The sequence below is a fragment of the Trematomus bernacchii genome, unplaced genomic scaffold, assembly GCF_902827165.1.
Source record: "Trematomus bernacchii unplaced genomic scaffold, fTreBer1.1, whole genome shotgun sequence".
Lineage (NCBI taxonomy): Eukaryota > Metazoa > Chordata > Actinopteri > Perciformes > Nototheniidae > Trematomus > Trematomus bernacchii.
The window spans coordinates 631,044-654,614 of NW_022987527.1; the positions used below are offsets into that span (position 1 = coordinate 631,044).

Below are 23,571 nucleotides of genomic sequence, written 5' to 3' on the forward strand. Positions count from 1 at the left end.
CTGTTTATTATAAAGCCAGAGGGGTCTTATCGAGCTGCTGTGTGCAGTAATAGAAAACACTACACAGCGTTTAGTCGCAGACAGCTGCCGTGCCGGTGTGTCTACCTGTGTCGAGGTTTTCCATCTCTCTGTGTGCGAGTGAGGACTTCTGGTATTTCTCTCAGCTGTGTCCTTATCAGCTTATCTGACACTTTATTTGATGCTGGATCAGAGGACACTGCTCTGCATAACCTCACACACACTCAGGGCAAAAATAAAGTTGGTGTGTGTAAAGTGAACGAGAGTTACGTGCTTTCGTGTCAGATTTGTTGCAGTGTTGCTCAACTACTGCAAGTGCGTGTTAGTGTAAATGATTGACTTCAGACTATCCTCCCTTGTCTCTGACCACCCTGCTTTCCCACTTTATAAATGTGCGGTAAAAGCATTTCCACATTTTACACATTCTCCACAACCTTGACCTTTGTGTAGCTGCAAGAAACAGCCCTAACTGAAATACTTCCAAAGAAATTCAAGAAAGATTTCTTGTCCTCTGGTCATGACCTGGACTGAGATCTGTGAGAGGGCGTGCTTCTTTTCTGAGCCACAGGCTGCAGGGTAAGGGGCAGCCGGGTGGGGTAAGAAGGGCTAACATTCCTCACTAATTGTATGTGCTCTCTGTCCCTCCCTTTCCTCAGTATGTGTGTGTGTGTGTGTGTGTGTGTGTTTGTGCTTCATGGTGCAGGATAGTTTGGGAAATTTGCCGCCAAGACATGCATTTGTGAACTCGACCCTTGCAACATAAGATCAGAGCTGGGGTCAGGTTTTATGTTTCACAGGTTAGCTGTTAGGCTACATTAAGGCCAGGTCACGGGTCATAAGAGGAACATCTGTCCAACTGTGATTCAACTTCAAATGTAAGAATATATATTTCAAGATAATAATCTGTGACACTGCTCTTATGAATCACTGTTAGTTTTGCTCCATTGGCTCTATTGGAAAAAGATGAAGCGCTACATTGATTCAATCCATTCCCAGCTCAAAAAGAGATTTTACATTCGCCTGTCTTAGCCCTCTGGGGAGCGGCTCTTTTCAGGTAGAAATCCTTTGCTGCACAGGAAATTATGCATTTATCCGTGTAGTAGCGGCAGCTTGTTTAAAAAAGAAGAAGAAGAAGATGCTGGCTGTAAAGACAAAGTTGTTTATACTAATAAATCACATAAAAAGCCATCAGTATGAATGCAAAACGGATCATATTTAAGACACAACAAAGGCTTCAGTGGCACACAGAAAACGTTTAGATATGTTAAAGATACAACTCTCACTGATAAATAAAGGATTTAGTTGTTTATTTGACTTAAATTATCCTTTTCACAACAAGCATTACGTTTAGATGTATTTTAAACAACAAGAAGCAGCAGAGTCTGTTAGCTGCCCTGCTTAGAGATGTCCCGCACCTTAGCCTATAATATACTATGTGTTGGGGCGCTATCCAAATGAAGCACAATGTTACAAAGTGATGTCACTATGTTACGGAAGTAAACAAAGGAGTCCAATCGAGGCATTTCAGGCAGGGGGGGGAGTGTGCGGGAGAGAGACTCCAAAAAGGGCACCTTTAACAGTCAATAACCGGCTCCACGTTACTACTCACTTTTTTAAATGATTAACTCCCAAACTCCAAGAATTCCCAATATTATTTGCAACATATTCATTTCAAATCTCAGGAACCAAATCTGACATTCAAAACAAGACAACCTCCTCTGCACACAGATCATTCTGCCAGATGATTTATTGTTGATGCTTCACAGGCTATAACAAGACCACTGAGATGTGATACACCTTGACCAGCCAGCTGTTCACCAAACATACCTTTTGTCAACTCTCAGAAAAGCAGCACTGTCTGTGGCATTTTCATGACTTTTCTGCAGGCGGGGGGTTTCCAGGTGTGCAGTAATATATGAGTGTACTTCTCTCTCCCTGTGTGACACACCTATTATTCCCGGCTTAGTTTAGGGGAGTTTGTCAGGCTCACCTGGAGTTAGCGATGCAACATCTCTCTCTGCGTCTAGTTGTGTGTATTGAGAAACATACAGTATACATTCCATATTGCCAGATCAATGCCGTAAGCAGCAGCATTTTCCAACTGTGTATCCATTTGGGTAGGATTATGGGGTGTTTTTCTTTCTGTTTCCCTGAAGTAAAGTATGCCCCCAGGTGACACTTCTTTACTGCATTCCTCACACACTAACACTTTAGGACATGTTTATGTGCAGGAGAAAACCTGTTCTGGTATGTAGCTCGAGTGTTAACCACCCCATAGGGATCCCAGGTCTAACAGAGTAAAGAAAGATGCATTTTTTTCAAAATTACAGAGATGAAGCGGCGTGTATCCATGGTAACGGTGCCGGTCCATGGTGTTTTTAGAGAAGTGTGTGATGATTGCAAGAGAAGGCAAATGGATTCCCTGTGGGGTTTACCCCTTTGTAGCAGTGGCTCCTTTAAAAAAAAACATTGTGTGTGTGTGTGTGTGTGTGTGTGTGTGTGTGTGTGTGTGTGTATGTGTGTGTTTTCTCTCAATCCCACGTTTTTTTAAGCACAAAAGCACCATCACTTCCAAAGGTTGATTCCCATTCGAAACACAAAAATCAAGGTGTGCAAGAAATTGTGGCATGAAAGATTTTTTTTTTTAAAGTGGTGTTCCACTAGAGTAACCTCATCCCATGCTGAGCATTTTTTGAAACAGGGAGTGGGCCCTAAAGACAGTTTATTGCATGCGTTCTGCTATAAAACAGCAGAAAGGCTTCACTCCAGCATTGTCAAATCTCAAATACTTTTCGTAAAACATCAGCTGAATGATTTCTCAGCCGCCCTCCATCTTGGAATAATTCAGTTTCCTCTTCAGGATACATTCAACTAATTTAGAAATCTAGCTTAAGTTTTCAGTTGTTTTGCACTTTAAAGAATATAAAATCTATAAAGTAGAAATGGCTATAGTACAATGGATATTATTCTAATGTGTTATGTTAAACTGTGTCAGAGAGGGGTTGATGTTGTTGTTGCTCTATGCTAATTATTTCATCTGTAGATTAATATATATTGAGAGAAGCTATAGTGTGTAGTGTAAAATGTTCCCTTCATTGTGCCACCCCTCCTATATGTAAGCACTCATGCACTTTATAAGTGCATTTACTAAACAGCTTGGGTCCACTAAAGTGCACATGCTCATTTAAATTCACAGCAATTTCCAATATGAATGCATAATGCCTACCCCATCTCCATCTCTTTCTGTCTACCTCCCACACACACACACACACACACACACACACACACACACACACACACACACACACACACACACACACACACACACACACACACACACACACACACACACACACACACACACACACACACACACACACACACACACACACACACACACACTCTTAAAGGTTGGGCATGTCAGGTTACACACACAACCTGCTCAAATGTAGTGCTAATAATGATGATGTTGGAGAAAAGCAGTCTAAAACAGAATGTGTGTGGCTGATAGCCACAATAATAATGATCAGCTTCCATATAAACACATATGTTTTTTTTTTTTAAAAAGCATCATTTTAATTACATGTTCACTCACTCTCAGAGTCACATCCCACACCATTACCGTCAATGCGTCCCACATAGTTGCACAAACACGCACACATACAGCACACACTGCTGCCTCACAGTGCTATTAGGCTAGTATCGTTAAAGCTCTTGATTCTAATTATCTCCCCTGATCAGCCACAGGTCTCAATGGGCTGATGGGCAGAGATCTGGTGTGATTGACTTGGTTTGTGCTTTTCTCAATGAGCCATTAGCCCAGTGAACAGAAACACATACAGTATACACACACATACAGCACACACACACACACACACACACACACACACACACACACACACACACACACACACACACACACACACACACACACACACACACACACACACACACACACACACACACACACACACACACACACACACACACACACACACACACACACACACACACACACACACACACACACACACACACACACACACACACACACACACACACACACACGTAAGCCAGCTCCCCATATTCATTTACATCTCTGTGAAAAGACCTGTCAGTTATTGTGAAGACCAAGTGTGTGATGGAGGGATGTGTGTGTGTGTGTGTGCGATGTGCACTTTCTCTCTGTTTGTGAAGGTGCATTTGAGTGTGTGTTGGACACTTTTTCCTCTCTCTCATGAGCCAGGTGCCACAGGGGAATGCTGGGAATGTAAGCTGGTGATGAGTGATGGCGACAGTTTGCCAGAGAAACAGAGCGATGGAGGGAGGAGGCAGAAGGGAGGGAGATGCTTCGCGTTTACTCTACAGATATTGTACCAACCACTGATAAGCACTGTCGCACCGCATGAAAAATATTTCCCTCTATGGATCATTGTTCATTTTAATTCCCTCATTAATCAGTTCATGCCCCGGTGTTTGGGTGATCGGGGGTGATATTTGTTTTCCATGTGGGCCGGGCATGCATGAGTTATGAAAGTCTATACAGAAAGAAGGTTGAAGGGAGGACGTTTAGAAATTAGGAAATAATTTACAGTAAGTTGGAAGCAGGGAGTGAACCAGAAAGGAGAGGAGCGATGGTTAACCATTAATAAGTGTAAGCACATTATGACTAACCGGGCAGAGGGAGAGGATTTAACGGTTTCTATAGAAACAGTGATGCAGACGGATAGATCAGTTCAGATTGGTGGAGGGAATTTACTTCAGGGCATTGAAATCCCTCTGACCACAAAGGTCATCTTATCTTTACAACTTCTAATTATGTTGCTCCATTAAAGTGGGAGCTTAGGAAGATGCCTGTGGCCTCTACAGGTCCGGAAACAATGTCCAATTTAAAGGCTTCTGAGAAGAAACTATACTGCCTGTCAAGACATTCATCCGTTTCTATGATTTACCCATCCTAAAGAGCTTGGGACATATTTTTGGGCCAGAGAAATATTCAGCCAGGATCATTTAGACGACAATCCCTCTCGATGTAAGTTAGTCAATCTGTAGTAATTGTCAAACTAAGCGTAACTCCCTTTTCAAAAGCATTTATAACTAGTACAACTTTTTTAAATATAGCTTTTTAGCAGGCTGGCTCCTGGATGGCATGTCCCGCTGATGGTAGGTTCAAAGATTAGCTCCTGATTGAAATAGCTTAACAAACATGAGATTGGTTACATAAAATGTGGTACAGCCATTCATGGACCCCAGAAGATAAACCCTTAAGACTTCGATAGTCCCCTAACTTTTCCCATAACATCACCGTGTTGTCAAACTTCGGTATTTCCTTACCTTTTCTTCTTGTGCCATCATCTGGCGAAAACCCTTACGTTTAACGTTGTCATTGTGAGCATGTTAGCTTACTGACATTAGCATTTAGCAAGTGTCAACATCATCTTCACAGAGCCGCTAACTGTAAACTAACTGTCCTGGTGTCTGTTTCGCCTCTCCATCCAACGTTAATGTTTAACCTCAGCCGTGACTCGCTTTATTTGCAGAGGAAATTAAATGCTAAATTCCAGCGTACAAGAAGGAAATGGGCTGTTGTGTTTGCAGAAGCACATACGATAGCCCATTACTATCAACAGACAGCTTTGAGTGTAAATGATTAGGGAATTAGTCTAGATCTCCAAAGCAGCCTGGTAAATTAGAAACCACACCCTCAAATAACTAACTGCAGTCTTGGGATTCAGGTTACAATGAGACCGAGCATGTATTAAGGGGAAAACCCACATGATTTCAATCTTGTTGTAATGCTGCCTAAGGGAATGAGTAAGATATCTATTACAAAAAAGCTAGAAAATTACTCCCACAGTGGCCATTACGTAAAATTGGTTTAAGTCGACTCCCTCAGAAAAACAACAATGGCTATCCAAATGAAAAGGACAAACAAACAACAGCTAACACCTAACTAATATCACTGCTCTAAAGTGACGGTTACTAAAGTCGGCCCCCTGTGTCCGTCTCCCGCAGAGGTGGGAGAACGGGGGTTGAGGAGGAGAACCGGGAGAGAAATGCTGGGAACAGATGGTGGAGTGGCCCCTATGTTCAGCTGCCTGGGTGATTATGGACACAGCTGTCAGTCACTTTGCATGTACGTGTGTGTGTGTGTGTGTGTGTGTGTGTGCACATGTGTGTATTTGTTTTTGTGTATGTATGCAACGTCTGTGCGTTCAACTCCCCAATGTGTTCTCCAGCCTCTTTGTACTCACTGTGTCTCGGGGAAGTTGCATTCATTTTATGTGTTTATTGCTACGACATGTTTTCGGTGTCAGGGTGGAGATTAGAGCTCAAGATCTGAGGGTTCACACACAACCTCGCAAAGCATGCAAGGTTCATGTCACCTGTCCACGAGTGTCATGAGACCAAATCTCTCTCTATCTCCTCTCTCTAGCTCTATATCTTATGCTCTCTATCTCTCTCTCTCTCTAATATAGCTTCTCTCTCCGATCTCTCTCTATCTCTCTCTCTTCTACTCTCTTCTCTCTCTCTCTCTCTCTCTCTCTCTCCCTCTCTCTCTGGCACAATTTGTTTCTTTCTCATTGGGCTCTACCCCCATCTAGTGGTACTTTAGAGTATTGCTGCTCGCCCTTACTCTGGAAGCTTTTGCACCGTGCAGAATTCCCAGAAAAACCTCATCACTACTTTTTATATTCGACTTAATAGGACTACTTTTCTTAAATTAGTATGCAAGATATGATTTGTTAGTTTATAGCTTCTTGTTTACCAACTTTCTTACTCACTGTCAAACCGTTTGAAAATCTCACGACTACTTTTCCTTTTCATTCTCTAGTTTTTTTTTAATTATTTTAACTTATTATAGTTTATTTTTCTTATTGGGGGTATACATTTGTGTAATATATATTTTTGGGAAAAAAACAAATATATTAAATATATAGATACTTTAAGAAATATTATTATAATCTATCTTATTATCTATCTCGACAAAGTTGCCTAACAATGAAACATTACATTGCGTTACATTTCAAATGATTAAACCTGCACGTTGTTTCCTCTTAGGGACAGAAAAACAAGCTGTGATCTGATGAACTTCTGAGAGAGTAGTTGCTTATATACATCCAGGAAATGGAGCAACTATAATTAAATGCTGCTTAATAATGGTCTGCTGTTTGGGATTTGTTGCTGAAAACAGCTGCTTGCTAAGGGTGAAAATGACGCTTATGGGAGAGTGAATAAGTTAATATTAAATATAGGTCTGTAAAACAAAAAAAGTATCTTTAAAATATGCAAAAATGCGGGAGGGAATGTAGTCAATTGATCTATTGTAATATAAAAATGTTGATCAGAGCAGCTTTAATTACCCTTTTGTACATTATTTTAATTTAATGCTTTCCAGAAATACATCAACTTGTCTCACAAATTAGAAAACCTGCTAGTTATTTAATTGGTGGTCACATGCAGCATGTGTGAAATTATGATCTACTGCGAAAAAACATTCAGAGCTAATTAGCAGCAGCTATTAAGCAGCTGTGGAACGTTTTTTTACTGAGGCAAATGAGCAAAAGCAAATAACAGAGGCTGCACTAAAAATCATGAATAAAACATAGAGTCGCAACACTTGACATTTAATTTTTGTTTTGTTTTGTTTATACCTACAGTTTTGAGTATGCATACAGATTTCTGCTTTTGAGGCTGCTGCAGAATGTTTGTGAATACTTTTAGGTGTTTATGTCGGGTAATTTTACATATTTTCACTTTTGCAGAAGTGCTGTGTCATGCTCAATTGGCTGAAATGTCAACCCCTAAACTCTGGGCTAAAGCCTTTTTCACAACACAGAACTATCTCGGTAAAACAGTACAGTACATTACATTTAGCTGACTCTTTTATCCAAATCTACTCACAATAAGTGCACTTAACCATGAAGAAACAAACTAAATAAAGCAAGAATCCTGCAGGTGCATTAGCTATGCATAAGACAAACAATTGTCAGTGCTACTGCATTGGCTCCAAAGAGGCCAAAGTCTTCTAAGTGCTACGTACAGAACAGGAAATGATTATTATTTATGTTTCGGTCAAGGTGCGGTCAAAACAGGTGGATTTTCAGTCTGCGACGCACGGTAATCTCCTGATATCACAGAGCAATGTTTATTGGAGTGTTTCACAGTGTTTATATGATTCAGGGCTGTTAAAACATACTGATTTAATGGAATGACAGAATTTATTTATTGTGTACAGAGCAAAAAACGTAGTATTACAAGAAAATTACATAGAAGAAAATGTAACTTTAGGCATCAGTTTGCACAAACTATGTTAAAACAGAAGTATAAATCCGTAGCGTAGGTAAGAAATTTAAATTTTATACCAAATGATTTAAAGCAAATGTATAGAAAAACAATAGATGACAGGTAATTGATTTTGCTGATGGGAAATTGTTTTTTTTGTCACTATAAAAGTATGTTAAGCAACTGGCAGCAGTGATGACAGACCAGCTAATTTTGAGTAAGCAAGACTTTCTTCTCCCTGCTCCTTTCCATCATGGGCTTTATAAACTGCTCAATGTTTTGTGGATTATGTACCATGAGTGGAACAAAATAAATGAATTAATTAATTATTGTCCCTCTGCAGTCGTCATCCCTGGAGTGGTTTCGGTGGGCAGAGTGGACTCGTAGCGGTCCATCACATCGTTGATCCAGTCGTTGTACAGGCACAGCTTGGTGTAGACGCTGGGGTCGTCATGGTTACTGCAGCCGTGACTGAACCACTGAACCCCCTGCAGCCGGCCGTCACACACCATCACACTGCCTCTGTCCCCCTGGAGGGAGAGAGGGGAGAGAAAGGGAGACTGTGTCAGTGGTTTATGGGTAAATGTATGCAGAGGTGGGAAGTAGTGGAGTACAAATACTTTGTTACTGTACTTATACATTTTTCTGGTATTAGTTCTTTACTCCACTACTTATTTTTCTGAGGACTTTTTACTTTGACTTCTTACATTTTGAACACAAATACCTGAACTTTCTACTTCTTACATTTTCCAAACAGGCTGGTTACTTTAGTTTGAATGTGTGTTTGGTGGCGTGATCATTATTATTTAGAGTCATTGCGTGCCTATTGATTTGAACACGATCCGTGTATCCATCATCTCCTGGTCTTCTCTAAAGAAGAGGGACCAATGAAAACGTTGTCATGTTGCCGTTGTTCAGCATCGAAACATTCATTAGCTAACAATGACATTAGTGTTCTATTAATATAAAGGGAGGTCAGGTACTCTTTAAAACAGCTGCTAGTTATGGGTACTTTATACTTAAGTACATTTTGAAGCCTCTTTACTTTTACTTGAGTAAAGAAGTTTAGTCAGTACTTCTACTTTCACCAGAGTATTTTTAAACACGAGTATCTGTACTTCTACTTGAGTAAAGGATGTGTGTACGTTTGCCATCTCTGAATGTATGCGAGTCAGCAGGTAAGTTCAAACCAATAGTGGAATGTAATGAAGTACATTTACTGTCCGAGGTACAATTTTGAATTACTTTACCCGGGTATTTTGAATGTTATGCCACTTTTATTATATAATATCCTGCTTTACATTTTGTTTACTGTAAATTGGTATTTCAACATGTATATTTTTTACTTTTTTAATGCTTTTTTATTTCTATTTTGAGATGTTTGCATTTTAGAATTGTTTATTTATACCCTTTTAATTTCCCTTTTGTGCAATGCCTTGTCTTTGATGCTAATGCAACGCAAACATTTCCCAAATTGGGATCAATAAAGTACATCTTATCTTATCTTTACACTTCTATTCCTCCACTCATTTTGGAAGCCAATATTGTTCTTCTTTTTTAACCATACATTTGCTTAATAGCTTCCTAATAGCCGTAGCTTTTGTCACTTTACAGATTCAGATTAGTATCTAATATTGTTGGGAAAATACTGAATGTACTCTTCCAATATCAGAATAGCACATGATAACAAAGGCCCTACTTAGCTGTGTACATAACAGGATGTATGATTACCTAGAAGAGCATCAGGACTGTTTTAGGCATATGATAGCTATGTGATTAACATGATGATTCAGCCTCTATGGAGATAGACATATGACAAGCATGATCATTTCTGAGGTGGGCCTTAGCTAATCTGAAGTAAACATTGAATACTGCTTTGTATTCCTCCATCTTGTGACTGTGTAACTCCCTCTCTTGTATATCAGCATGTGAAGGACACTGTTCAGGAACTAGTTGATGCTCTGTATGTGATGACTACTTCCATTCTTGAGAGGATAATAAATACATGTATCCTGATATTGAAGCTCAAGCCGGTGACGAGTGATATTTTTCTATCAAATATCAATACAGTTTCTTCTTCCTCACCATGCAGTTGTCTGTGTTTGCTCGTCCAGCGCAGACCATGCCGAGGCTCCAGAACAGGAACTCTGGGAACGTGTTCATGCACGTCTGGTCATCCACAACAGGCACAGTTATACACTTCAGGTGTTGAGCTGGCTCATCTGTTTCCAAGAGAAAGAAGGCGGGTTATTACTCTGATTCAATCAAATGAAATACATCCAATTTCTCATCCCACTCTGTAACATAGGTACAAGTTTCCATTGTGATATATTCTGTCCCATCACTCGTCAATCCGCCACTCATTCCCTGACGAAACCTTTCCCCATTCCCCTCCTCAGGTTTATGGATTACTTCCCATTTGAATGCATTATCACTCCCAACACTGGAGCATTGAGGTCTAAACCTTGAGTAAATACTTCTTTCAAGGTCTAGCTCTTTTAATTAGTCCTGACTGAGCATTTTGACAAGCAATTAGAAACTCCACTGATTAAAAAAGAGAAGTTTTAGCCGTTATTAAAACAGAGTGTTCATGCCTTGTTAGCACTGCAATGACTAGAATATTGATGAGCTTTTCAGCAGGAACATACCCACCTGCTGATCACAAGCCAACATTTCCGTGACTCGCTGTGCAAATGTGCTTTTAATAGATGCACTTTTTGTATTTCTGTCTCTAAGCTCAAGTTTCCGATGGATGTTTCCTGCTGTGAAGTAAGTGGTTCCACTATTTCCATTGTTCCACTCTATTGGCATTTATTTGAAAGAACAATGTAAAAGCAATCAAAAGAAAATAAATAAGTATTTCAGCTTTCAATCAAGCACACACAAAGTAAATAACACTGCATTCATGCACTTCAGTCCAACTAAAATTAACTGTAGTTCTAAAAAACACCAGGACTAAAACACAGGATGTCAGTGTTTAGAAAACCACAACTCCAACTAATTAAAAATATGTGTTTTTGACAAGTTCATTTGGGGTATTATTTTGTTGTTAGACTTCATGCTTCGCAAATATTAACTTCTTTCCCCTCAAATATGTAATCTCTCCTCCCAGGCTTATTGAAGGGTCAGTTCACCTAAATTACTACTTAAATTACTTTTCTCTCTGTACCCTCTGGTGGTATTTATTAATGCAGATTGGTTGTTTTATGGTCATTCAAAAAAGGTTGGTGATAGTTTTCTTTCCTCCAAATATGGTAGGTTTGAAGATGACTGGAATATATTTTGTTGCACACACAATACAGTATAAGTAAAGGCTTTAAAAATAAACATATATTTTCGGAAAAACCCAAACCATTGGAGCAAAATAGATAATCCTCAAATGAACTGAATGATTTCTAATGAAGAAGCAGTCCTTATGAAACGGTCCACACTCAGGTCTGTGTAAAATTGCATCTCCATTGCATTGTAATTTATCTCTGTATTGCAAAGCAGGTTTCAGAAGATTCCAAAAAAGATTTAACAAATGAATTCAATGTTTTTCAGGCTTCATTTTGATGAGAAACACCAAACGTAGAACATCTGTTACAAAAAAGCTCTACATGAATCCTTTTGTTGGATCAGACATTTATATTTTAGAGTACAATAAGGGATAGTAGGATAGTGAAAATGTGTAGACTATATTAGGGAATGCTGGCTTTGCTTCAATTACATTCTAACATGGTGTCAATGAGTTAATGACAAGCAGGGCCATCCCTCCCTACAGGCCGATCATGCAGACTGCGTGGGGCCTCACCTTGCGGAAGGTGACAAGTTAATGATATATCTCTATATTGCAAAGCAGGTTTCACAAAATTCCAAAAAAGATTTAACAAATGAATTTAATTTTTTTTCAGGCTTCATTTTGATGAGAAACAGCAAACGTAAAGCATCTATTACAAAAATTAGTGAACATTTGTAGGCTTTGCTTTAATTACACTACATTCTAACATAGTGTTAATGAGTTAATGAGAAGTTAATGAGGTGTAAAAGCCACTGTCGCTCCTATAAATCCACTCACATTGATTTGGGACGGTGGACCCCCAGCCACTGACCTGGCAGGTCTCTCCGGGCCGGGGGCAGCGGACAGGCAGAGGGACGGGCTGCACGTCCTGGGTGAGGAGGGCGGGCTCAGCCAGGCGGACCATGGTGAGGCTGTGCAGGGGCGAGCGGTACGGACTGTGACGGATCACATCAGCAACGTAGATGTGTTGCTCGGTGCCCTCGTCCACCGTCACATCGTGCTCCCCAAGAGAGGCTACGGTCCTGTAGGATCTGCAGGGACAGAGTGAGAGAGACTTTCATTTATTAGATTTAATTTAGACTTTACAGAGCTCAGGCAGACACAGGTCCACGACAGAGGAACAGGAAGCTTTAATGAGAAATTAGCAGGTTATTGGATGAAGTTAAACAGGCCCTATTCTGATTTTTGGTGTTTTCCTTTTCCTGTAACGCCGCCCATGACACAGATCCTGTAGGTAGATCATTTGGACTTGGTCATTTTAAAAGTAGCTCCCTAGCTGAAAAAGTGTGGGCACCCCTGCTGTAGTGTGTTACATAGGTTTTTGTGCATGTAAATGGTCTACAAAGGCTAAAATCCCAAAGTTGTCCCCCCCCCCCCCCCTGCCTGAAACGCCTAAATTGGACTCCTTTGTTACTTCCGTAACATATTGACATCACTATGTAACACTAACACTTCTATTGGCTGGTTCTCCATAAAGCCTTTAAATCTTTAAATCTTGATATGATTCAAAATGCTAGCAAAGAAGGTCTAACCTACTCATGACCATCACTCATTTATTTCTTCAGGAAAATGCGCCAGATGTTGGGAAAGCTGAACACTGAAGGTCATACTGAAAAGGCGGCAGCAATTACATTTCAGGTAATGCTCTTTTTTAATTAAACACGTTTTATTCTAACAGAGCAGAAAGTATCCGGCACCTCAGCCAGGTTTTACCAAGCTTACATTTGATTTTACTGCTGATACTTTGGTGAAGTTGGATGCACAATAAATGTCAGTGTTTCTATTCGGATTCGGAACATACGGCATAACCAAAACAAATGCAGTTTTATCTTACATTACATTTTTAGTTTTGACCCTCAAAAGAGTCACTCTCAGGTCTTCTGCTTCCCTCCACCTCACTGCACCCCCCTTCCGTTTAACCACCATGGGGTCTAGACATAGACTGTATATATAAAGGTCTAGAGCAGGGCTTCTCAAACTCCGGACCAAGGTCCGGATCCGGACCGAACTGCAAATCAATCCGGACCAAACCCTGTGTCCCATTATAAAAATAAATTATTAAAAAAAAAAAAAAAAAAAAAATCTGATTCTGATAAATTAATGTACATCATCATGTACGCGCGTCTTGTGTCTGACGCGTTGTGAGAATGAACGTGCATATATATTTACTTGTGTGCGCGAGCGTGACACACATAGCAGACCGCAAGTTAACCGCAAGTTTACCTTGACATACTGGATGTATGTATTGAATGTGTGTGTGTATACAGGGGCGCCGTTTACCGACAGGCAAGGCAGGCAAGTGCTTGGACCAGAAGGGGGCCCCCAAAGAAGGTAGATTAACACTAGAACCGCCAATCGGGTCAATTTGACCCAGAGCTGTTTTTTATTGTGTGTAACTTTTTTTCAATAAAATATTAAAGTCTTCCAGTCCGTGACTTTTCCTGAAAGTGTGTTATGTAGCACCCTATGTTGTTAAAAATGGTCAATATGAAGTCAGATTGAAGAAATCGCCCCAAAAATTGCCATTTATACCTATTTCCGCCCAGCGGGTCATATTGACCCCACCCCTTTTCATATAAACATGACGTGTTGCTATAGCAACGCCTTTTGTCTACTGCGGTTCCTTATAGATTGAGAGATAGATTGAGAGAGAGATAGATGGATAGATATATTGATAGATAGTTATCTAGAGAGAGAGAGAGAGATAGAGACAGTCTGTAGTGAAGGAGTGCGCTCCCGCTCACGGGAGACTGCTCGCGCTGCGATCCGCAGCAAACAGCTGTGGGGCGAGTTGAAAGTACGTTATGCTGGCCGCGGTGTCTAAATAATGCTTCCGGGCCAGCGGGCCATTTATAATGTCGAGCCCTGTATGAAAAGCTGAGAGTCCACAGATTATATTGGTATACGTTTCATCCCTGTGCGATCAAAACTCACTGTTCAATAAAAGAACATTTTACCTTGAAAATCAATGCATTCTAATAGCGGGTCAATTTGACCCAGGTGGCGGTTTTAGGTATAAAAAATCTCTGGCGGTTCTAGTGTTAAGAAGGTCCACAGCAACGACAACATGAAACACCCTTTAATTTACTGCAACGACATGTCGGGAAACCCCCTCAAGGGGGCCCCATGCATAGAGCGCCAAGAAACTGCTTCTTAATTTCAGTTTCGTTTCTCCGCTCGGGGGACGACGACTTTACTGGCATTGATCCGGACCAGTGACCTTGTATAAAGTTCACAACTGGACCTTTAATAAAAAAGTTTGAGTACCCCTGGTCTAGAGCATGGATGTATAATAAGAACTGGATACAGCGTGGGAGGCGGGGCCTCATTCATTCCTATGAGAGTTGCTCATTCGCGCATGATGATAAAATGGCCCAACTTTTGAGAGAGAGAAACGTCACAGATTACCCGGCATGCCTGAGAAGTACCCGTATGTGCGCTCATAGCGCATGCGCAACTTTAACCATGCCCCCCAAAATGCTCGTTCACATCAAGCACGTCAATTTGCGTACACGTAACAGCACCGCACGTTCATGACAGCATGGTAATGGTTTGTTATTATGATAGATTTGATATTAACGAGGCGGCAGTTAGCAGCTAGCTTACCGTTGTCATACTTTATATATCTTAGCATATTAATACAACACACTGTTCATACTAGGCTAGGCTACTGTGTATATAGTGTATTCATACCCCTCACTGTTTATTCATCATTCAATTCATTCTATATTTTATTCTGTAGATTGTGTACATTACTTTTCACTTTACTGCTTTATGCACTCCTGGTTAGAAGCTAAACTGCATTTCGTTGTCTCAGTACCTGTAATCTGTGCAATAACAATAAAGTTGAATCTAATCTTGAGCAGGAACAAATGTATTTACTTAGTACATATCTGACATTAACGATTAAACACATTTGTCCATTCTTTATCAATCAATCAATCAATCAATGTTTATTTATATAGCCCAATATCACAAATGTTACAAAAAACCGAGAGAAGAAGAAGAAGAAGAAGAAGCCGACTCCGAGCTGTCCGACTTCAGGCGAGCTTTTTGAGACCTCCCCCGGCTGCGATCGGCTATTCTCGTCTACTTTCGAGGCGAGCCGCAGCTCGTCTCAAACAAGCCTATCGACTCTCTCCCCATTTTCAAATCACGTCTCAAAACATATCTCTTCACACTCGCATATCCACCCTGATCATTATCCATCACACATCCTCTGTTTTATTTGTCTTATTTTTTATATACTGCATTGTCTTGTTTAGGTTTCTTATGCTGGTGTTATGTATTGTGTATCTTGTTTTTTGTGTGTTTGTACGGCGACCTTGAGAGCCTTGAAACGCGCCTATATAAAATAAATGAATTATTATTATTAAAAATGTCCAATCACATTAAAACAAGAATTTATGCCAGTCGTACATTTTCATTCAGCACTAACTAGTACTTACTTGGGTGTACATTCAAAAGAGGTTACGATCCACCACGGGTCGATGAGCGCTCCGCTGCAGGACACTCCTCCCCCGTGCAGATACACCTGCCAGGGTCTGGAGTGAGGCTGGCATACCTTGAAGTCCTCCAGAGGAGACGCTCCTGTAACACATCAAGACCACAGAGAAACTGAACATCTACTCCAATGTTAATCTCTTTTATTTTACACACAACATAGTAAATATCTACCTGCGAGCCCCAAAGCAACCCCCAGTAGGAACAGATGCATGTTGTTTTTGTTGAGTTAGTCTGTATCTCTGACAGTGTGAGATCAGTCTGGTGTATTTATATCTACACACCTTTTTGAGGACAGTAGGAGGAACACACTGCTTTATTACTAACCAGCATAATTTCCAGTACAACCTTATCAGAGACAATTTGTACACGTCCGGTTAACACTATGTTATAGTGACACACCTTGTTTATAAGGAAGAAGAAAGACCCGTACTCATGGTACATAAAATAAATCGATTAGCCATAATAGATTGCATTTCACATTTTGGTGAAGTTCATTTCTTCTTAATCGCAAAAATCTGCTGTGCACAGATTCTTTTAGCTTTTTGGGATGTATTAAAGTTGTTATGGATAGTCTGTGCTAAGTAAGTGCACTTTATAATGAATGATTGTGTCATAGATACATGAACAAAGCTTTGTTGCACCACAAGTAGTAATGATGAAGAAGATAAGAGTGGAGATATTATACCCACTGCTGTTATAAAGTTAATATTTTACCATGATGCAATATTAAAGGCTTGTCTGAAAATATCACAGATTGCAAAGCTCTGCTGCTCTTTTGGGAAACCATAATATTTGATAATAGTATTCTCTTCCCCCCTCAACTGTTTAGGAAAATGTTTTCTTCCACTTTATAAATAATGACTTCTTGAATTATTATTCAGGCCAACATTTCACACGTTCAGTATTTTTATTGACTGAAGTACAAATGATGGTACTCAGATAGACCCTATCTATCTATCTATCTATCTATCTATCTACCTATCTATCTATCTATCTATCTATCTATCTATCTAGCTAGTCTATCTGATCTAGCGAGCTATCTAGCGAGCGATCGAGCGAGCTATCTAGCGAGCGAGCGAGCGAGCGAGCGCGAGCGAGCGAGCGAGCGAGCGAGCTGAGCGAGCGAGCGAGCGAGCGAGCGAGCGCGAGCGAGCGAGCGAGCGAGCGAGCGAGCGAGCGAGCGAGCGAGCGAGCGAGCGAGCGAGCGAGCTGAGCGAGCGAGCGAGCTAGCGAGAGCGAGCGAGCGAGCGATCGAGCGAGCGATGAGCGAGAGCGTAGCGAGCGAGCGACGAGCGAGCGAGCGATCTATCTATCTATCTATCTATCTATCTATCTATCTATCTATCTATCTATCTATCTTTATATAATATATCAAAAACTGTCCATAATCAAAGACTAATTTCCCTTCAGGTTGATAGCAAGCCACCCCAGATATTCATTCAGAGAATATTAGGACATTCTGATGTAGAGTTTCAAATAAAAGATCTTTGAAATCTCATAAATGAGTTATCTACATCGAAACAGCACATCAGAAAGTCCTTAATATGTTGATGTAAAATAGAGGGGACGTTCGCTCTTATATGAAATTTCAAAGATCAGAATGACCTGATACCTACCTTCCTAAAGATTCAGGTATACCAACAAATATTATTGTATACACACACTTCAAGTACCATCCATTTTAAGTGGGTAAGCTCTTAAAGGTGGGGTAGGTACGTTTGAGAAACCGGCTCGAGATACACTTTTTGTTATATTCCATGGAATGCTCTTAACATTCCGATAGCAATGAATATCTTAAGTGCTTTGACAAAAAATCCATACAAAAATGTCATCTGTGGAAGCCGTAGTACTGTAAAAAGCACGACCAATCATTTTAGCCGGTCCGGCTAAAATAACTGGATGGCCTACCTGCCTGTCAGCCTTCCATCTGTGCACAAACTTATCTCGTGCCCTGATTGGTCATGTGCGCGTTCGTGTGTGTTGGAGGAGGGGCTCTGTAAGGAAGTGGCAGATTTTTTCCGGCTGTGTATTTTCAAATTCTAGCGCACTCGAGCTGGTTTCTCCAAAATGACCTACCCCACCTTTAAAGTGTTAATTAATTATTAGAGACATAAATGCTCCCGAATCAAAACTGATAATATAATCAAATTAAACACATTTTGTAAAAAGCCAGACATGTTTAATGTTCTTCTCTTGCTGTATTATTTATGTGTGAATTTCTCTCTGTTTTGCAGCAGCTGCAGATGCCCTCAAATGAAATAACCTTAGTGTCAAAGCCAGATGGGATGGCAGTCAGCTGTTGATCAAAAACATTTTACACAAATACTGATATCAAGCAAACAGTACAATTTATCTCACTTTGATTTACATAACTACAGGGTCACTACACTATATCTGAATGATGATTATTAAATGAATTGTAAAGTAACAGTAGTAATGGTTTTTGTCCTATGTCTGTCTGAAACCATCATGTGGGGGAACAAATGAAAAAGATGGTGTTTTTAATCCTTTGTTGGTGTTGGTTGTAGCTTCAGACAAGCCACATGTTGCAGATGTATGCACTAATTAAAACATCACAGCAGTCCTGCATCACTACTTGTCAGAATCAACAGAAAGAAACCTCTCAGTCTTTGCTGTTTATGCATCTCTGTCAGTTTCTCCGCGCTCACATTTTACATGTTGTTCCTTTTCATCCATTATTAATTTGCAACACAAGCGTCTGTTCTGGTGCGGCCTCGGCTGATAAAAGCACTCATTGCAGATTTATTCAGACAAAATCACGTGATCCTTTCCATCAGTGAGATCAAAAGGAAAAGCCAGAGTGGGATATGAGAAATATGCACAATTTAAAACAGCAAAACAGTAAACCTAATTATCATTTATCCACAGGAGACACCAGTTTGTGTTGTATAAATATTTTATTTCAAGATATGACACTTTTTCAGAGGTGAAATAACTGAGAAGAAACCCATAGGTGGCGATATATTGTTGAATTATACGTGTTTGTTTTCCACCCAGGGAAAATGCTGTTGGTACAAGTTGACTCCAGATGCTCCAACTGGTTCTGTTCTTGTTCTTCTGTGCAAGCTGTTAGTTGTTTTCTCAAATGATTACATTCCTCTTTTGGTGGTTATCATCATATAGCAGCAGTACAGTGGCCCGAGTAAGCGCCACAGAGAGCAGGAAGTCAATTTTTGTACGTTTTTAGGCTTGTTTGAGATGTGAAAAAGCTTAAAATGTCAGATGAGGTTTTGACCTTTCTTGTGGAAAGTCCTCATGCTGTCAGAAATGCTACATGAGAAATCAGTTTCTGTTTACTTCTGGTACAGGCCGTGGTAAATCTGGTCTTGCATGATTCCAGCGTAGGTGGTCACGACGTTGGTGGTTTCAGTGTAAAGGGTCCTGTGGGAAACACAGTAACAGTTAGTTAACAGTTTTAACACACATGCCTGTACTTTCTACTTCTTACATTTTCAAAACAGGCTGGTTACTTTAGTTTGAATCTGCGTTTGGTGGGGTGATCATTATTATTTAGAGTCATTGGGTGCCTATTGATTTTAACACGATCCGTGTATTCGTCATTTCCTGGTCTTCTCTAAAGAAGAGGGACCAATGAAAACTCGGCTCGATTATTGTTCTATTTATATAAAGGGAGGTCAGTTACTCTATAAAACAGTTGGTACTATAGTTATGGGTACTTTTTACTTGAGTACATTTCGAGGCCCATACTTCTTTACTTTTACTTGAGTAAAGAAGTTTAGTCAGTACTTCTACTTTTACCAGAGTATTATTAAACACAAGTATCTGTACTTCTACTTGAGTAAAGGATGTGTGTACTTTTGCCATCTCTGCATTTAAAGGTCACCTATTGTGCAAAATCCACTTTTTCATGTCTTTTCTACATCAACATGTGTCCCCTCTGTGTAAAGAGATTCTGAAAGTTTCAGGAAGAAAGATTTGCTCACTTTTTGTCCTGATCCATTTATATAAAAACCTGTCTGAAAATGACTTTCACTTTATGATGTCATAACGATTTTTTGGCTTGTGTAACCATTAGCCAATAACCAACCAAGGTAACCCCCCCCCTTATCACCTGAATCTCCTCCTAGAGCACCATTGTGTTCTTTTTAATCTCTCTCAGAGGGGCGTGGGGAGTGGCTCCTTATTTTCATCTAAAGTAACAGAGAATCAGCACTTTTGAAACAGGGCTCAAACAGAGGGGATTATGGGATGCTGCAATGATCTGTTTGGTATTTCGAGCCAAACACTTCAGAGACATGTTCTGTATATATCTGAGACCTATATGGCTGAAAAACAGTATAATAGGGGACCTTTAAGATCTCTTACTTTGCTTTCTCCTCCAGCTTCATGCCCTTGATGTTCTCCAGGTATTCACTGGCTGTGTTGACAGCGTCGGAATAGTAGGTCTTGACGGAGTCTGTGAACTTGGCCAGACTGCCCTGCTCCTCCACTACCTCCGGCACCACCTCCGCCACCACCTCTGGCACCACCTCCACCTCTGGCACCACCTCCGGCACCACCTCCGGCACCACCTCCACCTCCGGCACCACCTCCGGCACCACCTCCACCTCCGGCACCACCTCCGCCTCTACCTCCGGCACCACCTCCGGCACCACCTCCTCCACCACTCCCTCAGTGTCCTCAGCCTGCCTCTTCACACGGAAGCTCTCAGCGTCTGCACAAAACAGAGGTGTCAAAGGGTGCCACATTTCATCAGGGAAGAAATACATCAATAACCTGTGTCACAGGCTCCTCCAACAGTGCAACACAATAACACAGATAATAGTACAAGTAAATAAATGAATAAAATATAATATAATATAAATAGTGCAGAATAGTCTATATATACAAGTAATTGGAATATTGATATATATAAGTTGCAAACAGATGAATGTTATGGATGTTCTTTCAAAAGTTCAGGTGTTCAACAGTCTTATGGCCTGTGGGATGAAACTGTCCATATTATCCATCTCAGATTCATCCTATTCTGACTTTAATTTAAAGATCTGATAAAAGGCTTACTGGGAGCAAGGAGTGCAACCAGCACGGTGATGACCAACAGCTTATTCATGGTGTCACTCGTAGCTGTGAGGGGAGAAGAAACGGGGTAAATCTTACAGCACTTTATCCACTAGGGTGAGACATTGTCATACATTTATCCATGTGTGTAATTAAGACTGTCTTTGAATGAAGCATCTTTTTCACTCTTCTAGCATAAGAATACAAGTTTTTTCCCATTAAAATCCTGTTGAACATGCATCTTATTCCTAAAACACTCAGTTGCCTTCAAAAATGTTCTCATATCTAACACAACATGCATGCTTTTCCAATACAGTTGCAGTCTATCCAATGTTTGAAGTGAAGTCAAAGTGTGGTTACTTACTGTATTCCTCTCCAGAAAACTGAGTAATAGGCTCCACTGTCCCAGCCTGTTTATATAGGAGCGTGAACGTGTCAACTTGTCGCTCCCGGAGCCAAAGTACACTCTGGGATAGATAAACGTGCGCGGTTGTCCGGAGTGTGTTTCTGGGACTTTGTGTGCCATTGTGTGTCTTGATTAATCAGACATCTGTGTTAACACAAGGATGTGAATAAAAGCATAGAAAGAGGCTTGAAACATAATCAAAAGCCACTGATTGGGTCTTATGAGCAAAGGGCCTGAAGGGGGGGGGGAGGTGGGGGGGGATCATCAGCTTTCATTTATTTTCATTTAATCGTTTATTTGACGAGGGACAGTGCACATTGATGAACATTTAAAACAAATAATGCTTTAAAAACGTAAACATGCCGGATTTTAGCTTTGAGCTAGTTTCCATCCGTAGTACCTCACATACAACATTTAAGAACATGACATTTATATACATAGCATATAATAAATACATGATATGCAGAAAGAGCATGAGCAGCATATAAGCATTTACCACATGGCAATACAATATAGCAGCTACGACATATAAAGTGCAGGAGAAGATAAAAGAGATACATAAAGTGCCAGAGGAGATACCCCTGTGTTAAAGTGCATCTTGCGGTGATTGCACGTCTGTTTGTTTCTCAACCATTCTTTGAGTTGACCTTTAAAACTATTCAAAGTGGGACAATCCCGTATCTCAGTTGGGAGGCTATTCCACAATGAGCTGATGATGACAATTGATAGAAAATGTTGACAGAAAGTGGCCCGTCTACGGTGGACTTCACAGTCTCCTCTGGTTTCTAACCTAGTGCAGCGTCCAGTGTATTTTCTGTGGATGAATTCTGGGGATGAATGCCCCCCCGCCAGTCCATGTAAAAATGTATTTAAAAAACACATACTTTTAAAAGACTTAAAATTGTCAAAACTCAAGAAATTGTGTTTTTCAAGGATGGTACAGTGGTGGTATGAATTTAGCTTTCTGTCAAACACCTTGATAGCTCTCTTGTATAGCTGTTCTATAAGTTTCAGGTTCCAAGTCACTGTGTGTGATGCAAACTTTGAATTCACTCAGATCAAATATTTCACATTGATTGCGTTAGTTCATCAAAGCAGCTTACACCTTGCCCTGTCAACAACCTCAGTGAGGAACTCTTGTGAGTTGCATAATGGTTACAATAGTCCTAAGTCCTATTAAGACGACCCTGAGTCTAAACTGTTGAACACGTCATCCTGCGACTTCAGGTTATGAAATATGTAGGCCAGATAGATTATCTTTATGTGTCTGCAGTTAAAAGACTCTGTTTCCTATCAGTGGGTTTTCTTAATGTAAAAACAACTGTTTGACCACATGATTTGTTAGAAAAGGGCGCCTAAAATGTTATGTTTTATATTACTATTATTTTTAATTCTGCTTGTGGTGTGGTCGTACAACTCTAATTTCGTTTTTAATAATTATAATACCTTGTTTTTCACACCATAACCAAAAAAAGAATTAATTTAATTTAATCTTTTATAGATTTTTCTGTTTTTTAGCCTTGAGGTTGGTCGATATTGTTGGCTGTTGTTAAAGGTGGAGTCATAGGTTTTGGAAACGATTGTAGATATTTCAACTGAACTCTCAGTTCAAATACAAATAAATAGATTTACCATCTCTGATGCTTCTCTCTTTGTACATCCTTGGCCTTTACCCCTGTTCTGTGTAGGAGTATTACGCCACCTGTAGCTGATTGGCTGATATAGAGAGTTGTCTAGCTCCGTCTGGCTTCATTTGTTTCATATTTCCAGAGCTAGGTCTCCAGTATTTTTAATTGTTCGTAGCACACTCAAACGAAAAGACAGTGGGACGTGAGGAAATATTATCTGAATTTGTCAAAGTGTATTGCATTTGATTTGATCACTTCACTTACAGTATGCCGTTTGCCGCAAAACATTTGTTCACAATGTAGTTCCAAAAAAGCAGACATTGTTTTATATACAGACAATGTTGGAAAGAAACTAAGTACATTTACTCAAGTTCTTCACTTAAGTACATTTTTTAAGGGTACTTGTA

General features: G+C 40.2%; 2 protein-coding genes across 2 annotated transcripts; both read right to left on the reverse strand.

Moving 5' to 3' along the window:
* Window positions 1–8,130: 8,130 nt before the first annotated feature.
* LOC117474459 (trypsinogen-like protein 3) lies at window positions 8,131–16,371 on the reverse strand. Its single transcript, XM_034120257.1, has 5 exons — window positions 16,262–16,371; window positions 16,033–16,174; window positions 12,362–12,615; window positions 10,390–10,526; window positions 8,131–8,834 (listed from the first exon to the last, which is right to left on the reverse strand). Exons 1-5 carry the CDS (start codon window positions 16,299–16,301, stop codon window positions 8,631–8,633), a joined length of 777 nt encoding a protein of 258 aa, XP_033976148.1. The 5' UTR covers window positions 16,302–16,371; the 3' UTR covers window positions 8,131–8,630.
* Window positions 16,372–18,987: 2,616 nt separating this feature from the next.
* On the reverse strand, window positions 18,988–21,583 carry apoc2 (apolipoprotein C-II). Its single transcript, XM_034120205.1, has 4 exons — window positions 21,495–21,583; window positions 21,134–21,196; window positions 20,438–20,786; window positions 18,988–19,492 (listed from the first exon to the last, which is right to left on the reverse strand). The coding sequence occupies exons 2-4, from the start codon at window positions 21,180–21,182 to the stop codon at window positions 19,405–19,407; spliced, it is 486 nt and encodes a 161-aa protein (XP_033976096.1). The 5' UTR covers window positions 21,183–21,196; window positions 21,495–21,583; the 3' UTR covers window positions 18,988–19,404.
* Between the last annotated feature and the right edge of the window lie 1,988 nt (window positions 21,584–23,571).

Coding starts and splice junctions, on each gene's coding strand:
- apoc2 (XM_034120205.1), bottom strand. CDS start 21,182: ATGAATAAGCTGTTGGTCATCACCGTGCTGGTTGCACTCCTTGCTCCC. Junction 20,787..21,133: donor GGTTGCACTCCTTGCTCCCA/GTAAGCCTTTTA, acceptor TGTTTTGTGCAG/ACGCTGAGAGCTTCCGTGTG. Junction 19,493..20,437: donor AAGCTGGAGGAGAAAGCAAA/GTAAGAGATCTT, acceptor TGTTTCCCACAG/GACCCTTTACACTGAAACCA.
- LOC117474459 (XM_034120257.1), bottom strand. CDS start 16,301: ATGCATCTGTTCCTACTGGGGGTTGCTTTGGGGCTCGCAG. Junction 12,616..16,032: donor TCTTTTGAATGTACACCCAA/GTAAGTACTAGT, acceptor CTGTCCCTGCAG/ATCCTACAGGACCGTAGCCT. Junction 8,835..10,389: donor CAAACACAGACAACTGCATG/GTGAGGAAGAAG, acceptor CTCTCCCTCCAG/GGGGACAGAGGCAGTGTGAT.